A 14,997-nucleotide genomic window follows, 5' to 3' on the forward strand; every position below is an offset into this window, starting at 1 on the left:
CACCTCATGAAGATCCCAGTAGCTGAGACCTTCTTCTGGACTTTCTACACAAAGGAATTTGAGTTTCAGTTGCACTGTGGGCTAAAAATTTGGCAGTGTGTCATTCTTGTGGGAATTACTTCCAAAACTCTGGGCTGCCCCCTTGCAAAAGAGCATATCCACTTTTCCAGAAAGTCCTGTGAGAGGACTTTTAAACTAACCTGATCCAGAAGCACAGGCATTGAAGGGAGGGCTGTAAGAGGTAATTCTGAAGAAGCCACAGGAACAAGTGAAATAGGAGCAGAGGACAGTGCTGGTGAGAGTCTCTAGGGCTGAAGAAAGTCAAGGGTAAACTATATCTGTGTCTGAGGGACTGATACTTCCACAGCCTGGCAGGGTGGTTATTCTGTACAAGCCAGGAAGGCTGGAGCCTCTCCTTGGTGAGAGGAGATGGAGAGTCCTTCTGTGAGAGCAACAAAGCCATGAATTGAACAGTTATGTTGCAAAATGAGCCTTTAATCGTGCTCTGGGGCAAGCAGGTAGGTGTTAGAGTACATCTTTCTCTTTTCCAAAAGGTATCACCTCCCCTGTCTGAATGCTTGGTGCTTACACAGATTTCCTGTCCAGGAAGCTTCCCGCTTTAACTTTGTCAGGACACTATAAATAAATAAATAAATAACCAGAGACAGATCCCAGATCAAAAGTTGAGCTTGAAGAGAGCATCCTTAAACTTGGCAGTGTGTAGGTTTTGGCTGGGCTCTTATCGTGGTTACCCTAATGTGAGGCTGTGCAGGATCTGTTTTTGTGGTTGGTCCATGTGCCAGGGGTGCTGTTGTCCCCAGGGCCTCATTTTCATTGTAGTTAAACAAAGACCATGATGGATTCTTCCCCAAAATACAGGGTACCGTCAGCAGGCCCTGCAACTTCATTTATCCAAGCAAACTTCTGAGTTTTTCTCTCATTTGATGCCTCACAGAATGAAATCTCACTTTAAGTTACAGCTAAAGCAAGGGGTGAGAGCTGTGTATTTCAGCACAGTCCCTTCGGGAATAGCAGCAACAAACACAAAAATTGCCCAAAACTCTCTTATGTGGGTGGCAGCAGCCAGTGTCCGCCAAGGAGAGGGCATGGCCTTTGGGAGCAGAGGAGGAGTGCAGCAGTGACCATCCACCACACTGTGGTCCCTTTAAATCTTCTTCTCCACTTGGCAGCTCCAGTTTTCCAGTGTTGCTATAGCAAATCTCCATGGCAATGACCCGAATCAGGGAAGGGGGGATGCTGGAGGGGCGCATGCTCAGAGGGGCTGCTGGAGCCTTGCCTGCTCTCCACAGCTGCTCCAAGGGTCTGACACACAGGCGAGGAGAAGGATCAGGTACTGGGTGAGCTGGTCCTTGGGGTGCATCTCGGCCCACGGCGCGTCCGGCAGTGGTGCGTGCCAGTGGGTTTGTGTGTGCACGGGGTCCAGGCTTATCACATCTCATCCACCTCTTTGTGAGGAGCCTGCAGGGAGCAGACTGCTGATTTTTCACTGCTTCTCCTCGTTCCAGGCAGGGAAGACAGCTGGAATTATTGATGAGAGCAATGGCGCTGCCATCCTTCTGGGGCGAGGCGCGTGTGGGAATCCTGCTCCTCTCGGTGCTCAGTCTGCTCAGCGCGAGGCTCGTGGGGGCTGGCCAGGACCCCGGGAGTGTCATCCCTGCAGAAAGTAGGTACCTGCTGCACCCTGTCCTGCCTACCTTCCTCCACTGCGCCCCAGCAGCCACATGGGCACTCTGCTCCAGGGAACCTGGCGCTGCCTCATGAACGAGGGCGTCATGATGAGTTTGTGCCAGGTCAGCAAGGCCACAGAAACAGCATGCAAGCAAAGGATTAGTAGTTATTTAGGGGGAAAATGCTAACTGCATACTCCTAATTTTCATTTGAACTTGTTTGTAGGTCTTTTAGATCTGCTTCTTGAGAGTTTCTTTTCACTAGATAGTTTTAATTGATATACACGGATTTGCCACAATGCCTATGATGTCCTTACTAGTCCGAGTATTGTTAGAAGAAAATGTGTGTGTATTTCTGCTGGGGCATTGCATCTCGCTTACTTTAGTATTTGGTTGGAACAATAGGTCAAGTTCAACTTTCTTGTAGCTACTACAAATCAACACAGGGGATGTTTACCCAAACAGTGCTTTTGGAAAGCCAACATAAATTTCTGAAATCCTGAAAACCTAAAAAACAAATAAATGTGACAGACTGGCTTGAGCACGCCACAGAGCTGGGAGCTCTTGAATTTGGATCACAGCTCTATATGAGCTTCCTCTGTCATTTTGAGTAAGTCTCTAAACTTTCTCAGCTCCAAAATAAGGCAATAGTTCAAAGTTATTAGAGGATGGAGTCAATGTTCTCAGGGTGTTTTGGTGACAGCAAGTGGGAAATAGCCACTCATTAGAAACATAAAATGTCCTCAGGGGAAAAAAAGCCAACAAAGAAAGATAATAGCATAAAAACAAATCTCTAGTTCTTAGTCATGCTTACTTTGTATCACAGCTATATTTTTTATATGGCTATCAAAATATTTAATTCAAGGTCTGATTTTGTCACTGCATTTTATTCTCAATTAATTCCATTAGATGGAACTAATGGAACTTAGATGTTGAATTTTCTCCTTTTTTTTTTTTTTTTTTTTAATTAGGGCTAAGTTTTGGTCTGTTCTAAACCAGATCTCACTGCTACTTTGTGTGTAGGAATTCATTAATTCTAATAGATTTTGTGATGAGTAGTCCCTTTTATCTCCTCAAAGAGAAAATCAGGTTTGGAAAATAAATTGTAAGTACTCTTTGTGTGTCTGTGTCAGCACAGGCAAGTCAACACATTTGGGAAAATGTATACAGGGGTTTCTTGTTCTACTTGTGCGGTGAAAACTCCCATTTGAACTGTAGAACAAAACTCTTGGCCAGGATTTCTGACCCACGTCTCACAGAATTATAAAACTGTAGAAAGGTGGGAAGGGCCCTTTAGAGCTCGTCTAGTCCAACGCCCTGCGTGGGCAGGGACATCTTCAACTTGACCAGGTTGCTCAGAGTCAAGTTCAACCTGACCCTGAACATTTCCTGGGATGGGGCATCTACCACCTCTCTGGGCAGCCCATGCCAGTGCCTCACCACTCTCACAGTAGCAAACTTCTTCCTTAACTAATTAAAATTGGCCCTCTTTTATTTCAAAACCATTACCCCTTGACCTATCAAAACAGGCCCCGCAAAAAAGACTGTCCCATCCTTCTTACAGTATCAAGGAGTCTTTTTACCATCTTATTACCACCCTCTAGCCAGGCTGTGGAGTCCCTTGAACAGCCTTTGAGGAAGATTCCTTGTCTTGTCTTACTCCTGAACGTAAGAGTGTGGAGTGAAGGGCAGGTCAGAGTGTTTCTGTGGCAGTGCTACTCAGAGACTCACTGCCCCATCCCAAGGAAGAGGCCGTGAGCACTGCTACAAAAGCAAAATGATATTTCTGTCTGAGACCAGGCCAGGAGCAAGGCTGTCAGCTGATCAGTGAATGGTTTTGGGCTGCTGCAGGGACTGAGTTTTAAAGCCACAATGAACTCCTGATGCTCCCCGTCAGCCACTTGTTGGGAGAGTGCTGCATAGCTGCTAAGTGCTCCAGACACTTTCCTTTGCCTGTCAGGGCTCTTCCTGATGGTTAACCTGTGAAACTCTTCCCTTGGGACATTGTGGATGCTAAATGTTTGTGTGAGATTGCAGAACTGATTGGTTAAATTCATGGAAAAAATAAATCCTAGAAAGGGCTGTTAGATCCAGTGGCATTTCCTCTGGCTCAGGAGCTGCCTTAGCTTATTCCTGAGACCTGGGAGGGTCTTTGGGAATGCATCCCTCCAGACTTGTCCTGTTCTCATGCTTTTCCAAGGCTTTTCCTCCATTGCTGGCCATGAAGGTCTTGTCTACAACAGTGCCCAGGAATGCACCTTGGCATGGGGTCATGTCTGTACCAGTAACCTGCTAGGATGGAGCCTGGCACACTGGTGCCCATGACAGGAGGCCTGTTGTCTGTCTGGAAGACAGACCTGACTGTTCCAGAGTGGAGCTATCCCACGCTCTCGAGGCTTGGGAATGCTCCCAGACTTTCAATATTCCTCCAGAGATATGGATCGTGGGAGACTGGACACTGGGCCAGGCTTTGATGTGATCTGGTACAGACACTCCTGGATCCTTTCCTTCTTGATGCTCCACTGGCTACATCTCCTAAGGAGCTGATCCTTTGCTTTGAAATATCATCTCTCACTCACCCCACAGGGGTTTGGAGCTGCTGGGAAATTCCTGCACTGCCTCACCCCTGCCACCACAACACAAAATTAACCCCAGCAATGGAAAATATTCCTGCAGGAATGTGAGGGCATGGGTGCTAATGCTGCAGGGGAGAAAGGAGCAGCCCCAGAAGAGGGACTGGGAGGATTCTCTCTTGCCTGTCAACCAGACCTGCTGCTGCCACCACCCAAGTCCCTGGGGGCATCCTCTAGTAGCTGCCAGCAGCAGGGCCACCAGTCCCCGGGGACAGAGAGGGGAAGGGATGTGCTAGGAGGAAGGCAAGTGTGAAAAATAATAACACAAATAATCATGGGACACTGGGCACTGGGCCAGGCATTCACTTTGGTGTGATCTGGTACAGACACTCCTGGATCCTGTCCTTCTTGATGCTCCACTGGCCACATCTCCTAAGAGCTGACCCCCGTGGGCACTGACCCTTCCAGAGGGCACAGCACGAGCACACACTCTCCGTGTTGCTGGCACTTCTGTCCTTACTGTCAGCCCAGGCAAACTGCTGGCTGTGGGACCCTGGATGGCCCAGAGGGAAAGGGCTCTCCAGTGCATGTTCTCTGCAGGAGTGTAGGATGGACATGGGCCATATTTAGTGTCCTTCTGCAGGGCAGAGCAGTGTGGTGCTCGTTGCTTTTCTCTGCTCCCAGGTGTGTGACATGGCACTGGCAGCACGCCCTTAGCAGGAGCATTCCCGCATGGACCACACAGTTTCTCTCCCCCACCTGGTGGGAGGAATGTGTCCCTCCTGCAGCATCATGAGCAGGACAGGGGCAGCAAGGCTCCGTACCAGTGTGGGAGGTGCAGGAGTCACAGGAGAGGAGCATGAGAGTGAGTCACGGATCTCTTTAGCAGTGCAGAGAGATCCTGTCCTGTGTGAGGCACTGAGATCTGGCAGAGACACCATCCCCTGCTCCCTGCCAGTCACCCAGCCAGGCACAGCTCTTTATGCATAATTCTAATTAGCAATGATTAATTGTCTCCTTATACTTTATTCACAGCACTTAGCATATGCAAAAGACTGTTCAAGTTTGAAGTGGTGCTACTAATACTTGCAGATTATTTTCTTTAAAATTCTCTGCAAACCACTAGGAAAAAAAAAAAAAAAAAGCTATTTCCCCAACCTCCCATTGCATTGCATTTATAGCCCAGATCACCCACTGTGAAAGTTAAAATATGGGATCTGAAGACCAGAAGCTGGTCAGTCTGTTCTCATTAGGCAAGGTGCATGAAATACAAAGAATAAACACTAAGTGTATGCAAGGGAAAGTAAATTAGACTTACACAGTGCTTCCAGTCCCAGTTCTTCACCAAGAAGAAGCCAAGAAACATATTTTTTCTCTTCCCCCACTTCTCCAGAAACACACAAAGACACATACAGTCTTTGTGCTGACAGGACCCATTTAAAGAGTTATAGCTGACTCTTGGTAATTCTCATTATGTTAATCCACAGACCTGTTAAGTCTCCCTATGAATGATAGTCTGTTTCCAGCTGTCAGCAAGGAATTAATAGCACTCTGCTATACTTTGCTATGATGTGACTTAAGATTTGGTTTCATGACTGCTTTAAGCTGATGTAAGTCTGTGCTGCCTCTGCCCTTCTCCTCTCCATAACCTGGTCTCTTCTTGCACTGTTTCTTGTCCTGGCTCCAGAATTTGGGCATTCAGGATCTGCTCTGGGGGAAAAGAGTCAGTGATCCAGCTGATGGAGGAGCTGCATTGTCACTCCTGCTGTGAGCAAGTGGATGTGTGAGATGCCATAGCCAAGGACAGAAAGCACAGTGGGATTACTCCTATTGGCAACAACACATATTTAGATTTTTTTTGGCAAAACACATGCTTAGACATATTTCTGTTGGGGAAATGTCCATGGGTACCTTTGCTGAAAATATTGTGGGCATGAAGAGAGATCAAATCCACCTAGATAAGTTAGCATAGCAGCTCAGCTCTTCATTCTGGAAAGCAGACCAAGGCAGAGAGTGATGGAGAACATCAAAGTCATAAGTGGGACAAAGCTGGTGATTATTTAATAGCTGTCTCTTCCACTGCAAAAAATTAGAGGCAGGAAATGAAAGCAGCAGATGTCAACTTCAGAGCAGACAGGAATGGTATTTTGTTCACTCAGTGCATAGCTGAGCTGTGGAACTCATTGCCACAGGATGTTGCAGATGACAAAACTTTACATGGATTCAGGAAGCAACAGTGCAGATTAATATGAGAAAAATTCATGGAGGTCTTATGAGATGTAGAAACCCCAGCCAGACACAGGATATCCTCCAGCCCCCTGGTAAGCCTGAAGAACATTGCTAGACACTTACTCCTGCATCTTCCTCAAGTATCTGCCATTGGCTACTGGCTCCCAGCAGGCAGGGATGCTGACCTGACCCAGAGACAGCAGTGCCTGGAGAAGGATCCTCCACCATGGAGCACAGCCCAATAATGACATTAAAGTGAATATCCTGTTACGTGGTGAGACTGGCTGCATGGGCACTCTGACTTTAGAGGGCAGTGATTAAAGTGAATATCCTGTTACGTGGTGAGACTGGCTGCATGGGCACTCTGACTTTGGAGGGCAGTGCTGTGTTAGGAGCTTTGCAGGTGCTGATTCAGGACACCCAGACTCAGGCACAGGCAGGTGTCCTCTGTGCCACCACCCTTCTGCTGAAGAAGATGATTTGATACCAGGGCAGCTGCTTTCCCAGGACTGGCAGAAATGAAATAACCACTTGGCATGGTTGTGCCATTCCACTAGTACCTCCCTGTGCACACAGGAGCACTTGGCTGTCATAAATACCAGTGAATGATCCCACCCAACCATCCCATCACAGCTTTCACAAAGCCCTGGGAAGACTTCCTGCATGACAAGCAGTGACAGATTATGGAATGCATGGCTCTCCTCAAAAGTGATTTATCCCCACTGTAGAAGCAGGAGACATTAATTTATCACCTTTTTTTTTTTTTTTTCTTTTCTCCTTCGGGTTCTGATTTTGAGAACACTTTGGTGCTTGTCAGCACTTCAGGGCATGCAGCACCTCCCCGAGGTGGAGCCAGGGCAGGGTGTTTCTGAGCAGACCAGAGTGAGGGGAGGGAGCAGAGAGTGACACCGAGCGAATGATGGGATGGGTTTGCTGACAGCAGTCTGAACATGCAGCTTCTTTCTAATGGCTCTGTTTCATGCTCTGGAGTGGAAACAAATTACTGCAATACTGAAAGCAGGAGGAGGTTGAGTGTCTTTAAAGTGTGCTCAAAACCATCCTGCCGCTACTCCTGTGCCTGGAGAGGCAGAGTCTTTGTGAGCAAAGCTGTTCTGATAGAGGTTGGGACTATGCATCTCCTCACAGCTTGGGAATTAAATCCTTAGCTTGATCCCCAGGTGTCCCTGAGATGTCACTTGCATGGAGGGGAGATGGAAAAGGACAGGTGGGAGAGAAACTCCTCCTGAATAGATCAAAACCCCTAAGAGGCTTGCTGAGGACTGACAAGCACTCTGGCTGCTCCCTCCCCCAGGTACAGCTCAGAAGGCAGGGTTGGCAGCAGGGTGCTGGGCACAGATGGGTGCTGCAGGATTGTTCAGCAGGTCCCTGGCTCCAGGCAGCTCCCAGCCATCTCAGCAGCAGCTTTGCACGCTCTTTGCTTTGGTAGAGCAGCACAGGTGGCTGCACAAGGACAAGGATGTCAGCACTCCCCCCACCATGGGGGCTCTGTGATCAGTATGAAATGTCATCTTTCCCCATTCCCCCTGCATCTCCTCCAGTGTCTGTAATTTCTTCTTCTGAAAGCTCACACATCATTAACTTCAAACTGTCAGAGATTGGTGCAGGGTGAATCCTGGCAGAGCAGAAATGCCCAGGTTCAGAAGTGAGCCATTTTAATTGTCAAGTCCCCTCCTCCTCCACTCTTTGCCTTTTCCCTGCCCTGCCCCTCTGTGCATACACACTGGCAGCAGCTGCAGAGCCAGTGGGATGCTTTGCATTCCTGGCTGAGAAAAAATACAGCAGCAGGTGAAAGGAAGCAAATACAGATCTGGCATTGTCCCTTGCCAAGCTGCTCTGTAAGAGCTCCGGTAAAAACAGACCTGCCTGTCTGGTTCCTGAACCACTGCAAACTGCTATTTTCAGTGTATCTGTTGAGAATTAACCCATGTCTGAGAAGGGCTAAGGATTTCAGTTTGAAGGGGAGAGGCTGGGGGCTGAAGCAGCAGGCAGAGTCAAGTCTGGGCCATGCTAGAAAAGCACACACAGCAAAGTACTCCTTGTGGTTTTTGCTGATCCTCTCACATTTGCACAAAGATAGACACAGGCAGCCCTAATTTTGCACACATGCAGGTGTGGGTGCCGGGTAAGAGTTGGAGCTTCTCCTGGCAAGCTCTCTGAGTATTCCTCCTGGGTGCTGCTAAACTCTAAATTTCCTGCTGACAGTGATGTCTTCTTCTGCCTCTCGCAGGCCGTCCCTGCGTTGACTGCCATGCGTTCGAGTTCATGCAGAGGGCGTTGCAGGATCTGAAGAAGACGGCGTACAGCCTGGACTCGCGGGTACGTGTTTCTGCAGGGATGAATGCTTTCCCTGCGCCTCCATCTCCCAGCGGCCAGGTTTGCCTGTCTGCGTACAGCAGACATGACATCTCTGCTGACTCACTCCCGTCCCAGCAAATAGGTTTATAGCAAGCACGGATTATTTTTCACAGTCTGCAGAGGTTCGGTAATGATCATCTAGTCTGACTTCTTGCATAACAGCCTAAGGAATTACCTCAGACAGCCCCTGCACCAAAGGGAAAGAAGATGTGCAAAGGAGAGGCAGACAAGACAGATGTTTTACTCTCTGCCTCACAACACCGCTTCAAGCTGTGGGCTGACCATTCGCTGGGCAGGAGCAGAAAGGAGCCGGAGAGGGAGAAGGCAGGCAGGGCTGGCAGAGGACAGGGAAGCACTCACACACCCTCTGCTCATGGATTGATGCTTTGTGGAAAAGGGAGAAGCACATTTTTTCATGCGTTTGTCACAGCACACAGGGGATTGTGCCACTTCACAGAGGTCTCAGTGAGCAAAATGAGGGTGTGTTAAATGCCCCGACTTTAGTAATTCATACATGTGTGGGTTTGTAAATATGTGCAAACTGGCTGCGGTAGGATTTACCACAGTGGTTCTGCTGCTGAAGTTTGCAAGAGGCGGGAGGTCTCTCTCCTCTAATACAGCCCCTCCATGCATGTCTTGTCCTACCTCTCCTTCCTTTGAGCAGGACCATCCCTCTTGGCAGGTGAGAGGGCTCCTTGCTCCTCTACAGTCACACTCAGCTCAAATTGTCATTCCCAGCAAAGCCAACCAAAGGGACATAAATCAATTCTGTGTCTCAAACCATAAGGCAATTATATAGCTTTGCCTTTGGTTTCTTGTGACCTTGAGCAGCTGTGTCAGGCCCTACACAATAAAGCTGGAGTGACTTCAGCTTTCTTGAGCTATCAATAGCAACCTGATTAGGACAAAGTTCTGAGTGTGGGTTACATTCCAAAAGTTTCCCATGCACTTGAGTAATAATAAATAACTCTTAAGTGGTAAAGTGTCAGTAGAGGGGCTTTACCTCCAGCAGCTGTGCTGGGCACTTCTTGTGCATAGCAGTGTTCCACTTGTTTGGATTAGGGTCAGCTGAAATGTTTTGTACTTACACATGACATGTCAAGACCAGGTGCAATTGCAGCTGTGCTGGTTCTTATACTGTCAGGAGGCTTTACTGGGAAGTCAAGGATTTTTTTGAACGCAATGGAGGCAGCACAATTCCTTAATCCCACCCACAGAGATATTCAGATGTGTCTGTTCTATCTGGAGAGTGGACTGAGGGTGCAGCCCACCAGAGAGCAGCTGTGGTGAGGTGAGGCAGAATATAAGGGGAGGAGCTGGTGCCAGGGTGCCACAAGATGTATTTCTGTTTCTGTGAGGACCTGGACAAGCCTGGCATGTCAAGGAACTGACTGAGACAGCTCCCAGTGTTACAGAGCAAGGGGCATAGGAGCAGTGCATCACAAAACCAAACAGAACCAGTTGTTTGTAAAATCACCCATCCTTGGACAACTGAACTTAACACTACTAGTAAATAAAGGCTGTATTGCTGTACACCTTTCCCAGCCTTTGGATTGGTACTCCAAAGGGCTTTCTATCTGAGATGCTTTGGTTAAACAGAAATTATTGAGAGATGCAGAGATACTAAACTGAAATACAGCAACCAAGGCCTTACAAATGGCACACTGTGGGCTTCTATACTCTGACAGGTAGAGCTTCCATATCCTTACTCTGCCGCTGATGCTTGGCTCATGCTGACCAGCTATAATTTCTCAAGTTTGACACACAAATAACTTCGCTGAATGACTCCTGAATCTTGGAAATTGTTGTTACAAGGGCAAGCCCCATGCAGGATTGCTCCTGCATATCAGGGACTTTCTAAGCCAACGGCATCAAGGCCACAATTAATTTTTGTAATTGATACCTCTCTTTCACAGTCTTTCACTTTGCAATTGAGTGCTCCCAGAGCTGCTCTTCCTGCCCGTAAATAGTCCTGAGTGACGCCCAGGCAGAGTTTGTGGTAGCAGTGACAGCTTGTTGGCATTACTGTGAAATCCAATAAGCCTGTTTGATGTTCAGATGATTCTATGATTTCTCCTGGGCTCCCAACAATGGGAGCATTCACTCATCCAAGATTTCATTGTGCAAGCGGGGAGCAGCGTTGAGCAGCGCCTGCTGTTGCGCTAAGCTGATAAGTGAAAGCAGGCAAGGAATGTGAACAAGCCCTCTTTAATGCAAAGATGGATGTCAAAAGTTTGAGATGAGGAGGATATAGGGCTGGGGAGGGGAGGGGAAGCCGTTCTGAAGCAGCCTGTCCTGCACAAGCTTGCAGTCTGAGAAGAAGAAATGAATGCCACAGAGTGGGCACTGCTGGGGGACAGAGGTGCTGCTGCCCAAGCCAGGCAGGAGGGGAGCAGAACACACACAGGGGTGCTCAGCGTCTCCTTTGGGAAATGCCTTGGTTAATTAGCCCTTTGCTGTGTCTAATGTGTCAGGAGGTATCAGGACAGAGGAACACCAGCAGGCTGAAGACCTTGTTGTTTCACAGAGATAATTTCTTAACAAGTGGGTTTCAACCTCTAATGGGTTTTTGCATTAGAAACTCATTCACAGTGAATTTAAGCCCACTAAATTAATTTTTCTCCCCTCAAGAAACTCTTCAAAGCCAGTCTGCAAACTGCTTGAGGGACCACAGACCACAGGGTGAAAACCACAAGATATGCTCAGGAAGAAGTTTCTCTTCAGTCATAATTGCACTTGCTGATGTGAATTCCTTACACCAACAATCTTGAGTCTCATAAGAAATTGGCTTCTGAAACGATGGTGCCATGCAAAAGATTCAGCCTTTGTTTCTCCAAAAGTGTGACAAGAATCCACAAAATATTTAAGTTATTTGGTCACAATTAAATAAATGATACTTGAATATCTTTAAAGATCTAAAATTATTTTTTCCCCCTGTATACAGAGAAAAAAAGCTTAAAAATGCTTTTCCACTAAGGAGCTCCAACTACAATAGCAAGTAATTTTAAATGATGTATATTGGGAATGGTTTTTAAGCTTTTGCTCAAGTACTGATAATAAAGCAACTGTCAGTAATTTAACTCAGATTGAAATAGGAACCACACACTCAGAACTAGATCTGCCTTGAAAGATTATGAGTTTCAGACAACAGGGTTAGACTGACAGCTGGATTCAACTCAGAGTTGTTCTGGAGAAACAGCAGTGTAACTGAGAGCACAACTGGCTCTTCAGCACTTGCTATCTGGTGCAATTAAATTATACAGGACTGAAGGCATCGTCAACAGGAAGCCATCAATCACCACCAAGGAATTCAGAGCAGTGCAGTTGAAAGTGGAATCTGTTGCAGTTCTAATAAAGGACACTTTAATAATTTTGACAGCCTGCTCCCTAGAAGTTAACTGTGAAAATGAAAACATTCAAACTATAAAAATACTCTTCCTGCATCTCAGTTCTGAATATACTCATTTCATCACTTTTTCTGGATGAAAACCAGCACTAACTACTATGATTTTTCACTCAGCAGAGCACCTTGGCTACAGCTGTGCAGAGGGATTAGATCTAATCAATTATATACTCTTTTAAAGCAATATATTCAGTTATTTGATTTCATGGGGTTTTGTTTGGTTTTTTGTTTTTTTTTTTTTCAGACAGAAACCCTCCTCCTGAGAGCAGAAAAGAGAGGCCTGTGTGATTGCTTTCATGCAATACACTGAAATGAGCACTGGGATTTGGCCAATGGACATATACTCATTTTTAAAATGCTGTTCAGTAAATTACAGGAAGATACAGACTGCAAGTTGTGTCCCACCATAAGGAAAAGCATTTTTATCAAAACAGGTATAGCTCAGATTATTTTTGCTTTGTTGTGGTTTGTCATAAGTCTATGTGATATTGCATCTGCTGAAATGTCAAGAGAATAAACAGTGCCAAAGTCTTGCTTATGGGTTTTACGCAAGGATAGCATCCTGCTTTTTGGTTATTTCAAGCCAAAAATTGTCCTTGGACTCTCAGGCCAACCTCTTGGTTTATGTGAATTGCCATAGATCGGTGAAAGTCAGTGAAGTCAATTTTTTAATGTATTTATAGAAGAATAACATGAAAAGGAAGCTACTTTGCCATGATGCATAGAAAAACATTTACAAGCAATCAGACTTGGCATTATATAGAAATTAATAGTTATCACTGTCTGCTTGGCAGTCCGAGGAAGGGATTTGTTCTCCAATTGTATCAACAGTCCAGTGCACAGCAAACACAGTAATCTGTCGCACAATTTTGATTTCTTCAGAGCCACACAGTATCTGTGATCTTTTTGGAGAGATTTATTAAGTATCTAATGTGATCAGTAACATTTGTAATCACATGAATACTGCCTGGCAGTTGAACTGATTGCCTCTGCCAAAATCTTCTGGAGAAGTGTCTTTCATTAGGCAAATCACATGCTGGATTGAACCATTCAAAGTGGCCTCTACAGAGAGTTTTGGCAGAGAGCCCACACAATGCCTGCCTGCTCAGGAGTCTCTTGCAAACTGTATTTTGGGAAATACTTAAATTCTATCAAAATGGTCCTTAGCTCTTGCATGGACTCTGTCAGGGTGGGTTACAGTGCTGATGTTATTCATATTCCTGCTGCAGTGTGAGACAAGGGACAACAAAATAATTTAAGCAGTGTAGTAGTAGTAGACAACAAGATTGTGCCTTGTGACTCTTTAAAAGAGAATAGCAAATCCTTTCTCATTGTTTGCATTTTTTCCTTTATTTTGGGAAGCAGAATAGAAAATGGCCCCAGTGGAAAGTTCCTGTTGATAACAATACATTTTTCATTGGGCTTAAAACATCATCCCCAAAGTAGAGATTTGTGTATCAGCTCGAGCATCTATGTACAGGTTTGAAACTTTTATACAAACAAGAATATTGGAGCAGGATCAACAAAAAAAGTAGTTTTCAAAGTGATTTTACTAATTCTTTTCAGTATGTCTGTCTTTCCATAGGTGGCTGGCGGTTTTGATATTTGGCTCTCAGCCTGCTCAGTAAGTTTGGATGGAAGCTATCTGTATGTTTCCAAACTGCTTCTCTCCCATTTTGTCTGCAACACCAAACACAGGGAAATAGGGAACTTTGACCCACTGCCAAGTTATTATTTCATGTGCAGTCATACTAAGTAACACAAAGGAGCATGTTGCCATATATTTTGCCAAAGTTGGTTGAAAGGCATATGGTTCTTAGCAAGGAAAACCTTTCTTGCACCTGCATTTCAAATAAGAAATACCCTTTGTCCTTTTAGTATTCCAGCAAACCCCTTTAGAGGTCCCTGGGACCTGTTTTGTGTACAAGAGAAGCAGCATGACACAGCAACTGCTCCCTTCTGGTAGCATCACACTGCACTGTGGCACCGGTCAATAGAGCAGTAGAGGTTTTCCTCATAGACCAAATTTTATTGTACAAAGAAAACAGTAGGATTAGCACAGCTTCCTTGCAAAATACCAGCTTCTGGCTTTTTACTCCCACTTATATTTGGACTAAAGTAATGCACAGCTTTTGAGCCAGCTTTTTGCAGGAGGTGGAGTCCCAGCACTGAACCTGTGAATTTTCCAGCACAGCTCCCCTTTTCAGGGGGCAGTACGTCTATGGTTTGGTATTGATATTGTGCATGCTTATTCTGCTGGTACCCTAAAGAATCTTGCAAAGTCCTGTTCCAAAAACCGGGGGGTTTTGTTTGTGTTTTCATTTAGAAATATGGTTGCTCACAGCTCAGTTTTGATATATGCAGCTTGTTACACTATAAAGGTGGAATGAATGACAAGTGGATGTTGTCTGACTCCCAAAGGGATCAGAGTGACACTGCAACTTTATGGTTGTAATAGAGTGATTATTCTGTACTTCTCTTTGTCTATAATACAACACAATAAAAGGGCAAGATGCATTATAGTATTTGTTGCGCTTTATTTCTGATTTGGCTAATTGATGGTGCTTATGCATTAATTAATGTCTGCTCTTTAATTAGGCAGAAAATACACAGAGAAAAAATGATATTTTTAATACAAAAATAAGAAGACCTTGCTTTTGGGCTAAATGTATTAATATATTCTTATTTACTGAAGTAGAAAATCCAACTCACTCTTATTTGAAATAAA

The 14,997-nt window shown here is 45.6% G+C and overlaps 1 protein-coding gene across 2 annotated transcripts; it reads left to right on the plus strand.

Moving 5' to 3' along the window:
• The first annotated feature begins 1,211 nt into the window (after nucleotides 1-1,211).
• LOC137472939 (NELL2-interacting cell ontogeny regulator 1-like) lies at nucleotides 1,212-14,791 on the plus strand. Of its 2 annotated transcripts, none has more exons than XM_068188478.1 (4): nucleotides 1,212-1,351; nucleotides 1,527-1,684; nucleotides 8,739-8,827; nucleotides 12,514-14,791. In XM_068188478.1, exons 2-4 carry the CDS (start codon nucleotides 1,552-1,554, stop codon nucleotides 12,577-12,579), a joined length of 288 nt encoding a protein of 95 aa, XP_068044579.1. In that variant the 5' UTR covers nucleotides 1,212-1,351; nucleotides 1,527-1,551; the 3' UTR covers nucleotides 12,580-14,791. The 2 variants fall into 2 exon arrangements, with proteins under 2 accessions (XP_068044579.1, XP_068044581.1); XM_068188480.1 differs by having other exon boundaries at nucleotides 1,333-1,351; nucleotides 1,531-1,684.
• Nucleotides 14,792-14,997: the final 206 nt, after the last annotated feature.

This window comes from Anomalospiza imberbis, chromosome 4 (assembly GCF_031753505.1).
Source record: "Anomalospiza imberbis isolate Cuckoo-Finch-1a 21T00152 chromosome 4, ASM3175350v1, whole genome shotgun sequence".
Taxonomy (NCBI): domain Eukaryota; kingdom Metazoa; phylum Chordata; class Aves; order Passeriformes; family Viduidae; genus Anomalospiza; species Anomalospiza imberbis.

Coding starts and splice junctions, on each gene's coding strand:
- LOC137472939 (XM_068188478.1), top strand. CDS start 1,552: ATGAGAGCAATGGCGCTGCCATCCTTCTGGGGCGAGGCGCGTGTGGGA. Junction 1,685..8,738: donor GAGTGTCATCCCTGCAGAAA/GTAGGTACCTGC, acceptor TGCCTCTCGCAG/GCCGTCCCTGCGTTGACTGC. Junction 8,828..12,513: donor CGTACAGCCTGGACTCGCGG/GTACGTGTTTCT, acceptor TTTTTTTTTCAG/ACAGAAACCCTCCTCCTGAG.